The sequence below is a fragment of the Hyperoodon ampullatus genome, assembly GCF_949752795.1.
Source record: "Hyperoodon ampullatus genome assembly, chromosome: X".
Lineage (NCBI taxonomy): Eukaryota > Metazoa > Chordata > Mammalia > Artiodactyla > Ziphiidae > Hyperoodon > Hyperoodon ampullatus.
The window spans coordinates 59,789,892-59,810,542 of record NC_136913.1 but is presented as its reverse complement, the minus strand read 5'-3'; the positions used below and the strand labels follow the sequence as shown (position 1 = coordinate 59,810,542).

Genomic DNA, 20,651 nt, shown 5'->3' with positions numbered 1-20,651 from the left:
GGGGTCTGGGAGGAGGAGGGGGCGGGAACACAAATTCAAATGCGCTTCGGTCCACCCCGAGACCGGAAGTGGCCGTGGGGCATCCTGGGAGTTGTAGTTCCCGGGGCTGCCCTGCCCCCGAGGAGGGTCTTGTCCCTAGGTGCCAGTGCCGCCCCCGGGTCCCAGGCTGGCGAGAGAGGAGGAATTGAGAACCGAACCTCCTGACCTCGTCAGACCCTTAGTTCGATTTCCCTTCGTGTGGAGACATGAACCGGGGTGAATGTGGGTGCGGTGAGGACTGAAGGGTCAGCCAGAGCCCCCTCCTGTCCTTGTGTTTGCCTTAGCCCCTCCCCCACTTCTACCAGACTCCTTATCCTAGGCCAGCTCCGCGCTGGTCATCTTAGCTGTTTATCCCAGCGACTCACGAGCAGCAAACATACCGGGGAACTTGCTCCTCGAGGGTAAGGTGGGCCCGGCAACCTGACCCTGCGCGCAGCCCAGAGAAGCGAAAACTTGTGGAAATCGGACCATGCCCTCGGGGTACGGAGTCAAGGACACAGGTCCCCAACGGGCACAAGAAACAGGTAGCATTCAGCAAATACGTCACGGCTGACGACGGCGCGGCCCTCCTCTTGGGGCAGGTGACCACAAGGTGGAGCTACAGCGCAACTCTGCACAGCGCGCCTGGGCCACCCGGAACGCTCCCTGTGGCGGCTGCTCTCCTGCTTCCCACTTGCAGCCCTTCAGTGCCCCAGGTGGACCTCTTGCCACCTCCATCCCAAGATTCTCCCCATGATGACCCCTCAATGTCATGTCACATACAACCCTAGATGGAAGGTGCATCCTCCACCCAGCCCCAGTGCTGAAAAGATTAGACTGTGCCAAATGGGCATTCAATTCATTGAATAACCGATTAACGGACAAGATTCAGGAACGAACGTGTCTTGAAGAAAAGACTGTGCACAGCAAAAAGCCACCTGTAGGCACAGAATTACATGGCTAGATGGGCTCTTTGGCCCCCAGCCTCTAGGCAGGAAATCAGATAAATTGCATATGTTAGGGGAGACAGTGAATGAAGCCAGGTCGATATCTCCATCATCTTATAGTTCTCCAGGAAAGGCCGTTTTGTCATCTCCTTCAGTCACTGTTCCAAGCTGTCCCGTCCCTGACACCCTGTGCCTTCTACACAAGAACACGTGCACACAGATCAGAAACATTCTCTTGGCAATCTTGTCTCTTCCTCTGTTCTAGTTTCATTTGGGGAGAAATTTCTGGTGACTCAGTGTCTTCCTAACCACTTCAGGTCAAAATCCCAAGGGGAACGGATTCCATGGAAGCTTGGGGCATGCCACCATCTGGGCAGAGGGCCCTCATAGTTCAAAACCTCCTGTTGGCAAAGTTCACCCCACGCCAACCCCACCAACATTCCACCTCAGCCATTCTCTCTTCCTTGCTGTTGGCCAATGCACACAGGCCTCAGACTTTGGCTGGTGGGGGTCCAGGACAGGGCATTCACTCCGTTATGAAAGCGTTGATCCTGGTCAGCAGCACTGCTGTTTCTAAGCCTGGGGAGAGGGGCATATAGGGAGTGAGCAAGGGGAAGGCTAGAGGAGGAGAAAAATGAAGTGAGGGGAGAAAGTTCTTACCGCTTCTCTCGCTCTCCTTAGCACATCTCCTATAGGGAGAAAAGCTTCTCATTATGAGTTCACCCAGCTTCAAGCACGACCTTTTGACCCCGAGTTCCCCCAGACTGCCTTTCCCAAAAGGTTCAAGCCAATTGGATATATAAGGAAGGGTCTAAGAATCTCCGAGGAACCAAACAGACCAAACCCCAAGCCAGCCCCAGGCAGCATTTATGAGTCTGAATCAGCCCTATCACCAGGACCCTAGGGAGAATAAAGACCCAGAAAGCTGGGGCACAAAACACTCACCGTTGGAGGAGGAAGGTCCACAAAAGCAGCAGGATGGAGACACAATTGGTAGTGATCCACATCATTAGGTAGGTTTGAGGGCGCTATGGGAATAGAAAAAAGCCCCTGTCAGTGGCCAGAGCGACCCATATACAGACACAGGTAGTATATGGGGGGAGGAGGGGCAATAAGTAAGGAAGAGAGGGATAGGGTTAAGGAGAAGCAGGGATGGGAAAAGAGGAGGAGGGGTGAGAGTCCCAGAGCCCTTACAATAAGCCAGACAGGGTCACGCATCTGCTGCAGCAGCTGGCAGTCATTGGTGGTGACCGAATCCACCCCTGCACACCAGAGTAGGGAGAAGAGCCAGGGCTTGTTCACTACAAATAGGTTCACCGAGACATTATCTTGGTGCAGTGCTCTGTGGAGGAGGGGAAGAAATAGGGAACATCCAGAATCACGGCGTTCCAGGCATGGGAGGGAGACAGCCCCTCTCTGTGCTTGAATCTCCAGTGTCACTGCCCCAGAGTCATCAGTTCTGCCTTTGCATAGCAGCCCCTGACCAAGTCTGTCTCCTGGTGGATTCCACCTATGGGTCCTAGCTTTGCTGTCTGGGGCCACACCAATGTGTCTCTCCTCTTTGTCTCATGACATCCCTTCAGAGGTCTGAGGGGCAGTGACCACATTCCCCTGAGTCTTCTCTTCTCCAGGCCCAACAGCCCCAGTCACTTCAACTGGGGCTGGGGACCTGGCTTATAATTCCCTTCCCCATACAAACCTCTCTAATCTGATCTTACTCCAGTTTACCTATGTTCCTTTTGAAGTTTGGAGCCTGCATCTGAAGGTGATATCCCGGGTGGGCTGGGACCAGCTTCGAGGAGAGCAAAACTCCTTCTGCCTTCTGGGCACTATGCCCATGTGAAGGCAGCCCAGGGTCAGGCTAGTTTTTGGCGGTGTCATTCATTATTCACAGAGTTCAATCAAAGCCCTGGTCTTTTTCACACATGCTCCTGCTAATGCCAGCGTCTCCCTCTCTTGTTTTTGTGCAGTTGAGCTTCTTTTGGACCCCAAATATAGGTCTTTACATGTATCTCTGTTGCATTTCATCCTGGTACATTTGGCCCGTCATCTTGGAGTGCTTAGACCTTTCAGGGCCTCCATTTTCCCATCAGTGTTTTCATTACCAATTCATGCCTTTTGGAAACATGATCAGCAGTCGATGTTGACCAGGACAAGACTAAGGGGAGGGCCGAACCTGATATCGTGTCTCCTCCCATGGTGACAACTTGGGGAAAGGTCCTTGAAATACTTAATATGATAACTGAGCTATCATTCAGTCCACCTTTTTTTTCTGTCTGACCACAAGGATATTATAAGAGACCTTGGCAACTGCATGTTTTTAAGTCTATCATGTTTCCTGGCTGGGTCAGCTTCTGGGGCCCAGCTCACACCTGGGACTCTCGCCTCTCTCCCCTGGAGCCATCCTCTCTTGCACCAATCTCTTTGGTGTAGAATGAAAGCTAAAATCCTTCTGGTGGCCTACAAGGTCCTACCCAGTTTGGCCCCTGCCTACCTCTCCAGCCTTGCCTCTCCCTCGCTCACAAGGCTGCTGTTCCTGTTCTTCTGCAGCTCTTCCCATTGTCCTCTCTTTGTGACCTGTCAGGTCTCAGCCCAGACACTGCCTCTTTAACCACTCTTCCGACTGTGACCCTCCCTAGCCCCTCTCTGCCAATCTCTACTACATCTTCCCAATTTTTTTGTCTTCAGATCACTTATCACTATCCAATATGCATATGTTTTGTGCCGTGGTTTATCGTCTGTCTCTTTCACCCCCAAAGCCTGCAATAAACAGTGCCTGACACATAGCAGGTGTTCAATAAATATGTGTTGTATGAGCGAATGAATGAATGGCTTTTGCCTTCCTAGCCTCGGCTCTTCCCCGCCATTAAGCCTCATGTGATCCCCTCAGCTCCTTTCCTCTGGCACTCACTTGATATCCAACAGTGGCAGGTCTTGATAGGGGAGGTTGAGAAACTGGGGCCTCTCAGTGCTGTGGCCTCCCAGATGTCCATATACCTGGCGCATTTGGGGGGCCCGTTGTTGGACATAAGCCCGATCTTCATCCGGTAGCCAGAGGACCTGTGGTTCAGGGTGGATGGGCATGAAGCTGGGGAAGGCCTAGGGATTCCGGGGGTGGGGACAGGGGCAGAGAGGTCTGACTGCGGATGGGCTGTATGAGCTGGGGTGGGGCCCTGGGGCGGGGGGGAGCCTCAGCATTATCATCATGGCCTAGGGAAGGCAGGGGAGAGGGGCACTAGGGAGCGCTTGGGGTCCTGGCAACATCACCATGGCTTGGGGCACCCCTGAACTCAGCACAGTCTCCAATGTCTGGTTCACAAAAGTGTCATGGTATGTATGGTTTCGTGGGGGGCGGCGCAGGTCAAACATGACAGAAAGGTTGCGGGCTTCAGCTTCTTTCAGTAGTTCTTCCAGGGCTGGCACGGTCTGATTCTCAGCGTCTTTCCGATCAGGGCCTGACAGCTGCTTAGCCCCCCAGAAGGGTCGCCTCTATAAGGAGAAGAAAATTGTTTCAAGACCAGAAGAAGCCTCCAGGCCATCCTCCCATCCTCACTATCTTCACTCATTACCCCTACTTGGTGTACAGCTTCGGCCCACTGCTGAGCCAGGGTTTTTCCTTTCTCCAAACTGTGGCCTTTTCTAGACCCTCTAACGCCTTACTCTGGCCCCAACCTCCTATCCTCCCGGTTTCCTAACTTCCTCACTCTCACCACACTTTCCCTTGGGTCTCACGGAGACCTCTGGGATCTTGACCCCTTGGTTTCCTCCCAATCCATCAGCCCCTTTCTGGCCACACCTACATCCCCTACCCATGGTCCATCCGCAGCTTGAACTACTTTTCCACAGATGACCTTACCTCCTAGTCACTGGCATGGAGGAAGTGAGCTATCAACACTTATTAAATGTTTACTATGTGCCAGGCGGTATTAGAAGCACTTATGTGTATTAATTTATTTAGTCCTCCCGATAATCCTACAAGGTAGGTATTGTTATTATTCCCATTTTATAGATGAGGAAAATGAAGCACGGAGACCCTAAGGAATGTTGCCTAGGCTCACACAGCTAGGAAGTGGTGAAGCCAAGATTCAAACTCAGACGTCCTTTACTCTTAAGTGCTCAGATATGTCTTAATCCCTCAGAATATGTATCCAACTGATGGGTTGGATTACGGGAGATTTTTCAATTTTAGGTTATTTCTCTGACATTTTACTTTTTAAAAAAATTTTTTATAAGGAATTACTTTGGTAATCAAGAAAAGAAAAACTAAACAAATTAAGTATCCTTTTAAATAATTTCCATCACCTGCAGGATTGAAGTCCACACTTCTAGGCCTGGCATTCAAAGTCCCCGGAGACCAAGCCTCTGCTTCCCCGGCCCCCGGCCAGTCTCATCTCCCACGACTCCCATGCATTTTTGTCTCCCACTTCCACTGAGCCACTTTTTCATTGTCTTTTTTTTTTTTTTTTTTTTTGGCCTTGCCGCACGGCTTCCAGGATCTTAGTTCCTCAACCAGGAATTGAAACCGGTCCCAGGCAGTGAAAGCACCAAATCCTAACCACTGGACCGCCAGGGAATTCCCACTGAGCCACTTTTTGTTCCCTGGAAAGGCTCCTTCATATTTCTGGGCTTTACACACACTCTTCCCTCTGACCAGAATTCCCGTTCCCTGCCTTGTCCATCTTAAAAACTACCCTCACTTCATATGCTGCTCAGGCATCCTCTCCTGTGAAACCACTCCTGATCCTCTCCTGCACTCCCCCTGCCCAGCAGTGACCTCTCTCTCCTCTCTACCCAGTAAAGACCTTGCTCTTGCTGGAGGTTTCATATTCTGATAGCCTGTTGCCTAGGTGCTTTCCTTACTAGGAGGGAATGACCTGAGTGCAGAGACTGTATACCTGTCGCCCAACACGGGGCTCAGCAGATGCTTATCAATGAGTGAACTCCACCCCTGAGTGCCCCTGCCCATGGCTGCCTCTTCCAGAAGGCTGTCCTCACCTGTAGGAACCAGGCCCCGGCATTGAGTCTCTTCAGCTCAGTCCAGGAGAAGTTGCTACTGTGGCTGTTGACTCGGTGTGGGAACACAGAGGCCACATCTGTGGTCCTGGTCAGGCGCTCATCATGCATGAGGAAGGGGATCCCGTTGGAGCTGAAGGCACAAGGGGAGTCAGAGGGCCAAGCTCTGGGGCTGGTCATCATTTCCGGAGCTTCCCTGCTGTGTCCCTCGGGTCGGGAGGGGGCCCCGGCTTCCCTCACCTGACCATCACGTCGGTCTCAAACACAGCAGCTCCACATTCAGCTGTCTTCCGCAGGGACATCAGGGTGTTCTCGGGGGCCAGCTGGGAAAGGTGAGGAGGTGGCAGGGAAGGGTTGGAGCCTGGGAACCCACAGGCCTGGTCACAGCAGCCTAGAGGAGCAGACCCTCCCTGCCCTGCCAGCATTCTGCCCAGCACTCACCATGGGGGCCCCTCGGTGTCCCATCAGCTCAGGCTTGGGGGGTAAGTCTTTGGGTTCCATGATACAGGCTGAGGAGATGAATAGGGGCACCAGGTAGATGGCCAGGGCAACTCCAAAGAATAGGAGCAGTAGCAGAATCTTGGGACCTGTGAGGAGTGGGGGACAGGCTATAGAGAAAGGACAGTGGTGGGCCCTGGGGACAGAAAGCAGAGTGCAGGTGCAGGAAACGGAGCCGCAGGAGGCAGAAGCACTGATGGCCAGTGAGGGTGTGTGGGAGGGTAGAGTTGGCACCTCTTCTGTGGATACGGTAGAAGGTATCAGCCACAGGCCAGGCCAGGAGAGTGATGCCAGCAACTGCTCCAATGTGAAGGAATGGGGCTGTGGCCTGTGGACAAGAGCTGTTGAGGAGGGCTCTTCTCCCTAGAAGCCCTCCCCTTTTCCTCCTAGGACCTGACTTTTGAAGTTGAGAGCTACCTGGAGTCTCGGGGCACCAGGGAGCAAGCTGTGTCCTGGGGTTGGCCACAGGCGAAGGTTTCCCCCGCTAAGCCCGGGATATCAGCCACTCACCTGCAGTGACAGACGTAAGCTATGCCACTCCTGCCGCCATTGGACCTCCAGTCCCACAAGGCCAGCGGCCACAAGAAGTATAATGAGGAGCAGCAGCACCTGGGGGACCAGGGATCTTCATGTCATCCTGGGCTTGTGGCTGCCTGGGCTGCCCCTCACTCTATGAAAACAGGACCATTCTCTTCTCCTGACTCAACCGCTGTCCTTCTTTCACTCAGCACATATTTACTGGGCTTCGGGTACTGAGCTCGTGCCAGGGATAGAAGAACTGGCTAAGCGCCGGGCGCAGTGTTCCCCTCTCCCGCTTGCTCCCATATGCCCCCTCTACCTTGTGGGTGGTGTGCAGGCACAGAGGCTGCCCACAGAGCCGCAGGAGCAGGGCCAGGAGCTGGGGGCAGAGGTGGTGGGAGTCATGAGGTGCCGAGAGGGGGGCTTCCCAGGCTGACACCTCCCTCCTCCCCTCCCCTCAGTGGCCGGGGTGAGAATGACAGGGTAGAGCTGAGAGGGAAGGAAGGGCTAAGGTTAGACCAGCTGCCCCGGGACCCACCAAGAGCAGGGATGCGTATGTGACCAGTAGAGAGATGACCAGTAGGAATGCCGGGGACCAGTCCATCCAGTGTCCCCAGTGCTGGAACAGGAATCTGTGGGAGGGGAGAGGGAGGTGTCCGAGTGGGGAAAAGGCAGCGAGAGTGGCCTCAGGGGAGCTGGGCTGGGTGGCTCTAGGATGGGGGCTAGAAGGGAGTGAGGGGAAGCCCTTCAGGGGGTCAGGGGCTCCACGGACTGGGGAGACTTCACGGAGGGGTTTTCAAGGAGGCTGGGTAGGGGGCAAGCCAGGCAGGGCTGGGGATGACCGAGCACCCTGGAGTCCCGGGGTGGGGAGTAGGTTGACATGGCTGCTGAGGAAGGGGGTCCGTGACACACTCATTGAAGTTGTGCAGGTCATTGAGAAGGACGAACACGACGTACAGCCAGCCCAGGGAGAGGAGAAAGGTGAGGAAGAGCAGGCCAAACCAGATGCATTCACACTGCAAAGGGGCAGGAGAGAAGCTCACGGCCCATCCCCACTTCCGCTCAGAGTCCCCAACAGAGGGCAGCTCAAGGGGGCTTCCTGCCAGGCATGGCGGTACTCTGCTTTTGCAGGTAGTTCTTTCCATGTTTGAGGGGATTTTCCTCCTGGGGAGAGAAAGCCCCTTCCTTCCCTGTCCCCTCCCCTCCGCTGTCTCTGAACACACCTGGCCTTCTTATCCCCTCCGAGTGGCCTCTGCCTTGGACTTCCGCACCACCCCCCCGACACCTCATCCGTACTTCACCTGGTTGGTTTGTGTCCTGTCTTCGGGGCATTTCTTCCAGTGGCAGCTATACAGGCAGTGGAGGCAGTGGGCCCAGACCGAGCAGCAGCCGGGAGACTCGCCCATGGTGACGGCCTGGGGGAAGGGAAACTTGGCTATCAGGGACCCTGGCAGAAGGCAGATCCCAGCCTCCCTCCCAGTATATGTGAGGAGCCCCGGGGAGGAGCAGAGGTCACAGGGCAGGCCCCAAGTGCCAGACTGGATGAGGAGGTGAGCAAAGGGGACAGTTTCCGGGGTCTTTCTTTCCCTTTCATCTGCATACGTGGAAAGTCAGTGGGACACCCCGGAGGTCTAGCCTCCTGGCAGGCTATACACCCACTCTCTCCATCTCCTCCCCTTTCAACAGCATCCCTATCTGGGAATGGAGAGGTTGCCTGGGGTGGGGACTCAGGAGAAACTTCCCTGGGGTGGGGACTCAGGAGAAACTTCCCCGGGGTGGGGCAAACACGGTTTAGCAAGTTGAGGCAGATCTGGCCAAACTTCAGGCGGCCCCGTGTTGAGGCTTCCACCATAGGAACCAGGAGTAACCTGAAGGAGAGGCACCAGGCCTGACCTGGGGCTGAGGCAGGCCTGGCTAGTGGCTAGTTGGTCAGTTGCTATGGTTACAGAGATTGCACACATCGCAAAGCCCTGAACTGAAAGGTTCTCTGTCTCCATCTCCCAGGGGCAAGGGGCTACTACCAATAAGAGGAAATCTTGAGAGGAACAGGTTGCCTGGGTCACTCCCTACCTTCTGAAGGAAACTTTTTCCTGCCCGCACACATCTGGAACATCTAAGCCCTCTCACCCCAGTCCTGTCGCTTCTTGCCTAGTCATCCCCCAACCTCAGCCAGGAACCCAGTCCCCGCCTTTTCCTTCTCAGGGGCCCCACCCTCTGAGGACACTGGTGAAAGTGCAGCAAATACAGGGCAAAGGTGTGTATGGGGGCTGTGGTTGTCTTGGGGCAGGGGATCCCTGGACCTTGCGCTTTGAGGTCAAGCTGAGACCAAGCTGGCTTACTGATCCCCAGACTAGGCTGGGTGTGTGATTTTGATTCTATATGAGAAGGTGTGGGATTTGTGTCAGCATTTGTATGTGCATGCGCACTAGTGGCTGTCAGTAAAATGGGTTTCTAGGTGACTTGGAGTATGTAAAGGAGCCCCTGGATACACCCAAAGTGGGTGTGGTCTGAGGAACACGACCCCTTGCCTTGTCATCTGGGCTCCCCTGAAGCTGTGGAGTCTTTAGGGGGTGCACGGTGGCTGAAAGGAGGGTGTGGCTGCTCCTGAAACAGCCCTTCTTACCCTCTGCTTGCCTTGGGAAAGGAGGGTTGGGGTAGGGATGGAAGTTAGGGGGCTGAAGCTGGGGGGGGAGGGAAACCTCTCCCCACCCTGACACCCCTCCCAGGAAAAAGCCAACCCAGAGGGAGGTCCGCTGCCTCTTCCCGCTGCTGGGACCGAGTGGTAGTAGCCTGCCTCGGGCTCCAGCCGTAACTCGGGTACTGCCTCTGCACCCAAGACACTGCCGTCCGGGTCCCACCTCCCTCCAGAAGCTGTCTGTAGGATGGGGTCAGGATCTGAGCAGCCAGAAAACTCCAATCAGGGGAGCTGACCAGGGGTGCTGCTCAGTCCCTGGGCCCAATCCCTGCCGGCAGGAGCCGGTCTTGGCCCTGCCACTCCCGCCTGTGGCCCCCAGCCTTCCCGAGCCCTCACACCTTTTCTCAGCAGCAGGTCCGCTCTGCTCTCTGCCCTCTGCTGTGCACTGCACTGTTTCCCAGGTCCTCTCCGAGTTGTCAGCCTCCTCCCTCTTCCAGGCTCAGCCCCACCAGTCAAACAGGTGGCACTGTTGCCACCTACAGGAGGCTGTGCGGGTCCTCTCCCAAGGCCTGCAGCTGCTCTGTGGCCTGTGGTGTCCGTGCCTGGTCGGGTGGGAAGATGGGAGGGGGGCAGGGGGAGGGCGAGCAGATCTGCTTCTTTACTCGCTGCCGGTCAGGGGGCCTGGGGTGAGGAATTCCTTTGTGCAGCTTTCCCCATCCCTCTGTCCCTCCTCCTGTTCTCTTAGTCACTGCTGGGGCTTTGTCCCGGCTCAGGGAGGCGAGGGCTGAGGGCGCGGGCGGGCGGGAAGCTGGGGGGAGGTGACCACACAACTTTGCAACTTGGCAGTGAGGAGAAGGGGCCCAGCCAGCCCCCTGGAAAGGGGTGTGTATGTGTGCGAGGAAGTCTAGCATCCAGTCTCAAGCTCCCTGGGAGGATAGCCTTAATTCATCAGCCTCCCTTCCCTCTTGGGATCTTGCTTCCGCTTCTGCAAGGTGCATCTAGAAGGGAACTCAGATTTGCACGCCACTTCTTGTTTCACCCAGTTTCTGGACCAGGGGTCTCCGTGGGCCTTATGGGGCCTGGGTGGTACTAGCAGCCCTTCCCTTTCCCCCTCACCCCAGAAAGGAGATGCTCATTCAAGATGTGCTGAGATTTGTATCTTTTTCGCTGCTTTGACCCCAAGGCATCTACCGTCTCTTTCCAAGAATCATTTGAGGAGTGTATAGTGGTACGGTCACTGGCTTTTGGAAGATGAACACATATAAAAGGCACTTTGACCACACCATCAGCAGGGGAGGGATGGCCAGCAGGCCGTAGAGTCAGCTTAGTGCTAAAGCACAGGGCTCTGGGTGGGCCAGGGACTGGGGGCTGGCTTGATTGACCTTCCCTCTCAACCTTTTGGCTGAGACAGTGACTCGATGCCTGGGGGCTAGTGCAGTGTTGGGGGGAAAGAACGTCCTCTCTGGGGATAAGCTCATTTACCCCTCCCCCCGAACGCACTGGATTTGGAACAGCGAGAAGGAAGACCTGCTCTCTTAGGCCAAGAGCCTGCCCCCTCCTTCTCTGCCTTCCCATTGTATCCAGAGGCTCTAGTTGGCAATGGCAAAGGCTCCCTCGCTCCCTCGGCATTAAAATGCAAAGAGAAGCAGGGCTGCTTGCTGGCAGCAGGCCAGAAAGGGCTGCAGGGTCACCTAGTCCCAAAGGCTTCGCTCTAGGCAGGTTGTCCTTCAGTTTCCTTTGCTTGGACTCTGTTGGCTTCTGGAGGAGTCTTGGCTTTCATGTGCCAAATTCTGGGGTGTACTTTGGGAGCTTTGTTCGGGGCAGGGGGCTGGGATTCAGAATGCATGGATATGACGCTCAGGGCCTGTGAACTCCTGAGAAGCCCGCAGGGCCAGGGCTGGCTCCCTTTTCGCCTTAAGCAGAGATGAAGAACCCAGATGCAGAGTGAGGAGTAAGCCACGCCCATCCTCTTCCCTTTCAAAGGAGGAAGCAGGGTGTAAGTGCAGTGCTGTCCGGGGGCTGGGCAGCAGTACGATCCCATGCCCAGGCGACTCCAAATCAGGCCGCAGGCTGTCAGTAATGGCCATCACTGCCGATCTAGAGTCAGCTAAGGACTTTTGGTGTCAGACCTGGGTTCAAGTCCTAGCTCGATTACTCGTTAACTTTGTGACTTTAGTGAAGTGACTTATCGTCTTTGTATCTCAGTTTTCTCATCTGCAAAATGAGACCTATTCACCTTGAACTTTTTTGTGAGGAGCAAATAAAATTGCGGCAAGCACATGGAGATGCTTGGTAAATATGGTTCCTTCCTCCTAGATCTGGAGGTCAGGCAGCCTCTACAGTGAAGGTCAGGCCACTGGCCTTACTAGCATTATTCTAACCTCCTGAGATAACAGAGCAACATGAAGACACATGACTTGCTGCTCCATACTCCCCTCAGGGGATGAGGGCTGCTACAAGGCAGTGGGGCTTGGGCACTTGCACTGACTTTCCTTAACAGCGTTCCCAGGGGCAGAGGAACACAGGTTGAAACTGTATTTCTCCCTCTAGCACAGAAGACTCTTTCCAAACAGCAGATGGACTAAGATTTATTTATTTACTTAACATTAACATTTAAAAAGATTTCAATTACCTCAGCAACTTGAAAGACAATGAGTGTACTATTAAAACACTTGAAATCCAGAGACAAGAAAGATCCCAGCGCCATTCTGGAGGTGGCATGAAGATCTGTGCCAGGCCTCCGACCTAGGCTAGGCTCTGCCATGAAACTGAGACAACCTAAAGATAAGACAGCCTTGGCCTCCTTCCCACTGGGAGACAGCCCTAACTGCTCATGAGTAAGAGAGAGCTAGATTGTACTGAGGACTGGTTCCTCATGAGTCATCAGGAAGGTCAGTTGGTTCTCTCTTCAGCAGGTAGCTTAGCACCCTTCTGGAGAGGAGAGTAGTCGTCAGGGGCTGGGGGGCTGGACACGAAGTTGCCAACATCCAACAGAGGTTCCCTCTTTTTCAGTAACGTGCTGTTCCTTTTTTCAACAGCAAGAAACCTGAAATCAAGAGGAATCATGAAAAAAAACCCCTTCTGGCTGCAACCTGAAGGCATCTCCCAAGCCAGACCAGGGCGGATATGATGAGTCCAACTTCAGTGGGCCTCTTCTTCAATGGGGGAGCAGCCAGAGAAGAAGCTGATATTGTTGGCCAGAGCTCGTTTCTTTTTCTTCCCTGGAGCTTTATTTTCTTGGGATTCTGGTGCTACATGTTTTGACTCTGGGAGGCCAAGGAAGGAGGCACCTGGAGCCGTGTTGTTTAATAGCACCTGCTCCACATCACACATGTCTTTCAGGATCTAGGAAGGACAGAGACAGCTATATGACTAGATCTGGGGTAGGGACAGAGGCTTATGCAGCCTAGCCACTACAGATGTTTAGCACACTCCCAGTGGTATGAGGTGACCCCCCAAATAGCTCTGTTGAAAAAACCAGACTCTAGCAGATGCCCGGTTCCCAGTTCCCAGCAAGCTGATTGTACTTTTACCTCCTTTTCTCCCACAGCTCTCTGTCAGCGCTAATGCAGAGACGGACGCTGATACATTTGGAAACACCTGGCTTTTAGGCCACCTACCTTGCTGTTGGGAGTGGCACAGACAGGGTTAAAGAAGCTCAATCCTGGGGTCACCTCTGTGGGATCCTCCAGTTTGAAGGAGCCTTCAGAATCCCGAGTCCACTCAACCGTGCCCAAGCTATCCTGAGAATCAAGCAGACAAGGATATTAGAAATTCAGCTGCTAGGGTTACACAATCAGTCTGCTCCTCTTCAGCCAGTGAGGTACCAGCTCTGAGGGCCTCATCAGTCAGTGTAAGCAGGTCTTAGGGTGACCCTGCTTGGGGAGATCACAGTGCTCAAAGGTAGCCTCTGAAGGCAAAGGACTGGGTAGGAGAGTGGCACAGGAGACATCATGAGGCAAGGTTTAAAACAAGGCTGAGCCCTGGTCATTTCTTTGATTAATCCTCTCCCCTCCCCAATCTACAATATGCTTTTTAGCATTTCTACAGAGTGTTGCCTGTATTGGTCTTCCTTTCAGAGCGGAAGCTGAGGCCAAGAGAGAGAAGTTGCTTAGGTAACAAGGCGACTCTGTGGTAGAGCTTGGATTAGAATTATAGCCTGTTGTCATGGAAACTGAACTGGATTAAGAGTCAGGAAGCCTGAGGTCTAATCTTAGCCGCCATGACCAGCTGTATAATATCACACCGAGTCACTTAAGCTTATCTCTGGGCCTTAGTTTCCTTCTCTGTAAAATGGCAGTATTGGACTAGATCAGTGGTTTTCCAACTGAAATTCTAAGAGGAAACTCGATATATAAACAAATAAAGAGGAAGTTGCTTTGGTTGGCACAGGGTCAAACTGAGCTGAGCCACAAGCACAAGCTGTGCCTGGAAGCACTTCCATGGAGCCACTGTAAGACTCTAGAACCCAAACTGAGAAAAGCATGGGCACAGAGAATCCTGAAGGTCCTTCTGCAATGCTACTTCTACAGTTCTTAGCCTGACCTCTAGCTTGCCACTTTAGTCCTCTAATGATTACCTACCTCAGAAGTTTTTTTAATGGAAGACCCAGGGCAAAACTGCGCCCATATAGATGGTTAAGAAATGCACGGTGAACTAGTCTTGCTAACATTCCTGTGTATCACACAGAGAGCAGTAGGAATGAGCTTTTGCCGTGGGCACAGGTAGGCATAAGGCAAGTTCGGGCATCTGACCTGCTTGGTGCTGCACTTCTCAGTACACATTTTGTTTCCCTGAGTTTGCTATCCCTGGGAGCAATATAAGAACAGCTACAGTTAACTTGGCTCAGAACAGTGAATATCAGAAAGACCAAGTTCCTGTGGGTCTTTTCCTAGAGCCACGGAATAGCTGGTTCCCATGGAGAAGGTCTAAGTAACTAATGTCTCAAGATGTCAGAAGGATTAACTTCCTTCCTGGAAGCTGCTACCTCAGCACGTGGCCCTTACAATTCCAGCTAAGCCTCTGGACTAGTTTGATCCTGCATGGCTGTATGCCTGTAAATGCTTGCTCTGCTGTTCCTTGCTTGTGCCTTAGACACTGTACAGAAATTTTACAGCCAAGGCTAGGGGTGGGGAATTGCATATCTGGGAATCTCCTGGGAGAGGCTGTGGCTTCTGAAGGGGTTGTGTGGACAGGCTAGCAGCAAGGAAGAAGGACTGAGAAGCGAAATGTCTTTTTCTGGTTGCAGAGGGAAGAAGGGTAGGAAGGGCTGTGCAGGAGACTCTGGCTTTCAGGAAGGAAGGTAGAAGAAAAGGGCAGAAACTGCTGGGAGATCTGAAAGGATGGTGAGGGACGACAGCACCGATCCTACCTTGCGTTGCTGACGGTTCCTACACTTCGTGGGGTCACAGCTGCAGTCCGCGCCACAGTCCAACTTCTGTCTCCTGCACCCACACTGCTTGTTCCCACACCAGCCCTTGCAGGAACACTGCAAAGCAGGTTTGTAGAAAGACACATTACTGAGTCAGAAGACTAGGTTTGAAGTACCTTCCCTTCATTCTCAGGCCATTCTAGAAAAACTGGAAAGTACCATCAACTTTACTAAGCTTCTATCTCCTCAGTCCTCTCTTTAGTGAAACAATGATCACTAAGAACCCCCATAGGTTTTCTAAGAACAAGTCATGCCACACTTTTGGGATAGTGTACTTGAAAGATGGATTGGATGGATACCATACTAATGAAGGGTAACTGACAAAGATCCTCATGGTGATTTTATGGCCAAAGTGAAGAACTATGAGATGAATGGGAGTAGAATTAGGCATATTTAAGGACTGAGTATAGTTGCTCAGTATCTTTAGATCTACCCAGCCGTACTTTCATCCAACTCACATTTCTACAGTTTGTTTAGTGTCAGCCTGGGCTTTGTCCTCAGCAGTTTAATCATTCAACATTTTAATAAATCACTGATGATATGAAATAAAATCATTTACATTTGTATAGCACTTTACAGTTTTCTGAGTACTTTCATATATAGAAATGAAAAATCTCATTTGAATCTCATAGCCAGTCTACAAGGTAGGCATATTTATCAGCTGTAACAATGACACAAAGCTGGAAGGATGATGAATATGTAAGATAATAGAATCACAATTCAAAAATATTTTGACTGGCTGGAATTATGGGCTGGAAGTAGACAGAAAAGTTATAACAGGGATAAATGTAAGTCTGGCATTAAGTTCCCCCCAAATCAGCCATATAAATATAATGTTGCGGGGGGAGATCTGGCTTAAAAGTAGTTTGGTGCAGGGAATTCCCTGGCGGTCCAGTGGTTAGGACCCGGAGCTTTCACTGCCGATGGTCCAAGGGCCCAGGTTCAATCCCTGGTCGGGGCACTAAGATTCCACAAGCCAGAATGGAGCCCGCCTTTCCACAGAGCTGGAACTCCTGGCTTACGGTCTCTTCCCTCCGCCATCACTGAACCGCCCCGGAGCCCAAGCGGAGGGTGGCCTCACTGAGGCTGCCGGCTCTACAGGGGCCCCAGCAGCCGAAGCCACGACAGTCCTGGGGACCGAGGGCCGGATCACTCATCCTGGGGTAAGCCAGCTGCCACGTCATGAGGACACTCAAGCAGCCCTAAGGAGAGATCCATGTGGCAAGGAACTGAGGCCTCCTACCTACAGCCACATGACCGTGTGGATGACAGGCTCTTGGTGCTCCAGCCAGGCATCAGGGCTGTGCCTCTGAGGTGGGAGAGGCAAGTTCAGGACACTGGTCCACGAGAGACCTCGCAGCTCCATGTAATACCAAATGGCAAAAATCTCCCAGAGATCTCCAACTCAACACCAGCACCCAGCTTCACTCAACGACCAGCAAGCTACAGTGCTGGACACCCTATGCCAAGCAACTAGAAAGACAGGAACACAACTCCACCCATTAGCAGAGAGGCTGCCTAAAATCATAAAAAGGCCACAGACATCCCAAAACACACCACCAGATGTGGACCTGCCCACCAGAAAGACAAGATTCAGCCTCATCCACCAGAAAACAAGCACTAGTCGCCTCCACCAGGAAGCCTACACAACCCTCTGAACCAACCTCAGCCACTGGGGACAGACACCAAAAACAACGGGAACTACGAACCTGCAGCCTGCGAAAAGGAGACCCCAAACACAGTAAGTTAAGCAAAATGAGAAGACAGAGAAACACACAGCAGATGAAGGAGCAAGGCAAAAACCCACCAGACCTAACAAATGAAGACGAATTAGGCAGTCTACCTGAAAAAGAATTCAGAATAATGATAGTAAAGATGATCCAAAATCTTGGAAATAGAATGGAGAAAATACAAGAAACATTTAACAGGGACCCAGAAGAACTAAAGAGCAAACAAACAGTGATGACCAACACAATAAATGAAATTAAAAATTCTCTAGAAGGATCAATAGCAGAATAACTGAGGCAGAAGAACGGATAAGTGACCTGGAAGATAAAATAGTGGAAATAACTACTGCAGAGCAGAATAAAGAAAAAAGAATGAACAGAACTGAGGACAGTCTCAGAGACCTCTGGGACAACATTAAACGCACCAACATTAGAATTATAGGGGTCCCAGAAGAAGATAAGAAAAAGAAAGGGACTGAGAAAATATTTCAAGAGATTATAGTTGAAAACTTCCCTAATATGGGAACGGAAATAGTTAATCAAGTCCAGGAAGAACAAAGAGTCCCATACAGGATAAATCCAAAGAGAAACACGCCAGGACACATATTAATCAAACTATCAAAAATTAAATACAGGGCTTCCCTGGTGGTGCAGTGGTTAAGAATCCCCCTGCCAATGCAGGGGACATGGGTTCTAGCCCTGTTCTGGGAAGATCCCACATGCCGCTGAGCAACTAAGCCCGTGTGCCACAACTACTCAGCCTGCGCTCTAGAGCTCGTGAGCCACAACTACTGAGCCCACGTGACACAACTACTGAAGCCTGCATGCCTAGAGCCCATGCTCCACAGCAAAAGAAGCCACCAAAACGAGAGGCCCGTGCACTGCAACGAAGAGTAGCCCCTGCTCGCCACAACTAGAGAAAGCCCACTCACAGCAATGAAGACCTAATGCAGCCAAAATAAATAAATAAGTTAATTAATTAATAAAAAGTACTTCTTTTTAAAAAAAGAAAAAAGAATTAAATACAAAGGAAAAATATTAAAAGCAGCAAGGGAAAACCAACAAATAACACGAAGGGAATCCCCACAAGGTTAACAGCTGATCTTTCAGCAGAAACTCTGCAAGCCAGAAGGGAGTGGCAGGACATATTTAAAGTGATGAAGGAGAAAAACCTACAACCAAGATTACTCTACCCAGCAAGGATCTAATTCAGATTTGACGGAGAAATTAAAACCTTTACAGACAAGCAAAAGCTAAGAGAATTCAGCACCACCCAACCAGCTTTGCAACAAATGCTAAAGGAACTTCTCTAGGCAGGAAACACAAGAGGAGGAAACGACCTACAATAACAAACCCAAAACAATTAAGAAGATGGTAATAGGAACATACATATCGATAATTACCTTACATGCAAATGGATTAAATGCTCCAACCAAAAGACATAGACTGGTGGAATGGATCCAAAAACAAGACCCATATATATGCTGTCTACAAGACACCCACTTCAGACCTAGGGACACATACAGACTGAAAGTGAGGGGATGGAAAAAGATATGCCATGCAAAGGGAAATCAAAAGAAAGCTGGAGTAGCAATTCTCATATCAGACAAAATAGACTTTAAAATAAAGACTATTAGAAGAGACAAAGAAGGACACTACATAATGATCAAGGGATCGATCCAAGAAGAAGATATAATAATTGTAAATATTTAGGCACCCAACAAAGGAGCACCTCAATACATAAGGCAAATACTAACAGCCATAAAAGGGGAAATCGACAGTAATACCATCATAGTAGGGGACTTTAACACCCCACTTTCACCAATGGACAGATCATCCAAAATGAAAATAAATAAGGAAACACAAGCTTTAAATCATACATTAAAGAAGATGGACTTAATTGATATTTAAAGGACATTCCATCCAAAATCAACAGAATACACATTCTTCTCAAGTGCTCATGAAACATTCTCCAGGATAGATCATATCTTGGGTCACAAATCAAGCCTTGGTAGATTTAAGATAATTGAAATCGTATCAAGTATCTTTTCTGACCACAACACTATGAGACTAGATGTCAGTTACAGGAAAAGATCTGTAAAAAATACAAACACATGGAGGCTAAACAATACACTACTTAATAACCAAGAGATCAGTGAAGAAATCAAAGAGGAAATCAAAAAATACCTAGAAACAAATGACAATGAAAACACGACGACCCAAAACCTATGGGATGCAGCAACAGCAGTTCTAAGAGGGAAGTTTATAGCAGTACAATCCTAGCTTAAGGAACAAGAAACATCTCAAATAAACAACCTAACCTTACACCCAAAGCAATTAGAGAAAGAAGAACAAAAAAACCCCAAAGTTAGCAGAAGGAAAGAAATCATAAAGATCAGATCAGAAAGAAATGAAAAAGAAATGAAGGACACGATAGCAAAGATCAATAAAACTAAAAGCTGGTTCTTTGAGAAAATAAACAAAACTGATAAACCATTAGCCAGACTCATCAAGAAAAAAAGGCAGAAGACTCAAATCGATAGAATTAGAAATGAAAAAGGAGAAGTAACAACTGACCCAGCAGAAATAAAAAGGATCATAAGAGATTACTACAAGCAACTATACGCCAATAAAATGGACAACCTGGAAGAAATGGACAAATTCTTAGAAATGCACAACCTTCTGAGACTTAACCAGGAAAAAACAGAGAATATGAACAGACCAATCACAAGCACTGAAATTGAAACTGTGATAAATAATCTTCCAACAAACAAAAGCCCAGGACCAGATGGCTTCACAGGCGAATTTAGAGAAGAGCTAACACCTATCCTTCTCAAACTCTTCCAAAATATAGCAGAGGGAGGAACACTCCCAAAGTCATTCTACGAGGCCACCATCATCCTGATACCAAAACCAGACAAAGATGTCACAAAGAAAACTACAGGCCAATATCACTGATGAACATAGGTGCAAGAATCCTCAACAAAATACTAGCAAACAGAATCCAACAGCACATTAAAAGGATCATACACCATGATCAAGTGGGGTTTATCCCAGGAATGCAAGCATTTTTCAATATATGCAAATCAATCAATGTGATACACCATATTAACACATTGAAGGAGAAAAACCATATGGTCATCTCAATAGACGCAGAGAAAGCTTTCGACAAAATTCAACACCCATTTATGATAAAAACCCTGCAGAAAGTAGGCACAGAGAGAACTTTCCTCAACATAATAAAGGCCATATATGACAAACCCACAGCCAGCATCATCCTCAATGGTGAAAAACTGAAACCATTTCCACTAACATCAGGAACAAGACAAGGTTGCCCACTCTCACCACTCTTATTCAACATAGTTTTGGAAGTTTTAGTCACAGCAATCAGAGAAGAAACAGAAATAAAAGGAATCCAAATGGGAAAAGAAGAAGTAAAGCTGTCACTGTTTGCAGATGACATGATACTATACATAGAGAATCCTAAAGATGCTACCAGAAAACTACTGGAGCTAATCAATGAATTTGGTAAAGTAGCAGGATACAAAATTAATGCACAGAAATCTCTTGCATTCCTATGCACTAATGATGAAAAATCTGAAAGAGAAATTAAGGAAACACTCTCATTTACCATTGCAACAAAAAGAATAAAATACCTAGGAATAAACCTACCTAAGGAGACAAAAGACCTGTATGCAGAAAACTATAAGACACTGATGAAAGAAATTAAAGATGATACAAACAGATGGAGAGATATACCATGTTCTTGGATTGGAAGAATCAACGTTGTGAAAATGACTCTACTACCCAAAGCAATCTACAGATTCAATGCAATCCCTATCAAGCTACCAATGGCATTTTTC

At 50.1% G+C, this 20,651-nt stretch overlaps 2 protein-coding genes across 3 annotated transcripts in view; both read right to left on the bottom strand.

Moving 5' to 3' along the window:
• Positions 1 to 905: 905 nt before the first annotated feature.
• Positions 906 to 8,401, bottom strand: GDPD2 (glycerophosphodiester phosphodiesterase domain containing 2; the record flags this gene model as incomplete). Of its 2 annotated transcripts, none has more annotated exons than XM_079727064.1 (15): positions 906 to 1,544; positions 1,626 to 1,654; positions 1,911 to 1,993; positions 2,160 to 2,307; positions 3,877 to 4,025; positions 4,233 to 4,454; positions 5,961 to 6,111; positions 6,219 to 6,301; positions 6,420 to 6,565; positions 6,711 to 6,804; positions 6,987 to 7,085; positions 7,315 to 7,374; positions 7,534 to 7,627; positions 7,845 to 8,011; positions 8,297 to 8,401. In XM_079727064.1, the coding sequence occupies 15 exons, from the start codon at positions 8,399 to 8,401 to the stop codon at positions 1,492 to 1,494; spliced, it is 1,683 nt and encodes a 560-aa protein (XP_079583190.1). In that variant the 3' UTR covers positions 906 to 1,491. The 2 variants fall into 2 exon arrangements, with proteins under 2 accessions (XP_079583190.1, XP_079583191.1); XM_079727065.1 differs by having other exon boundaries at positions 7,908 to 8,011.
• A 4,012-nt stretch (positions 8,402 to 12,413) lies between these two features.
• KIF4A (kinesin family member 4A) overlaps positions 12,414 to 20,651 on the bottom strand; it is a 131,998-nt gene continuing 123,760 nt past the window's right edge. The window contains exons 28-30 of the mRNA XM_079727180.1: positions 15,002 to 15,118; positions 13,251 to 13,373; positions 12,414 to 12,975 (exon numbers count right to left, since the gene is read on the bottom strand). Coding sequence (XP_079583306.1) covers positions 12,772 to 12,975; positions 13,251 to 13,373; positions 15,002 to 15,118 — 444 coding nt within the window. The 3' untranslated portion in view covers positions 12,414 to 12,771. The remainder of the gene's footprint in view (positions 12,976 to 13,250; positions 13,374 to 15,001; positions 15,119 to 20,651) is intronic.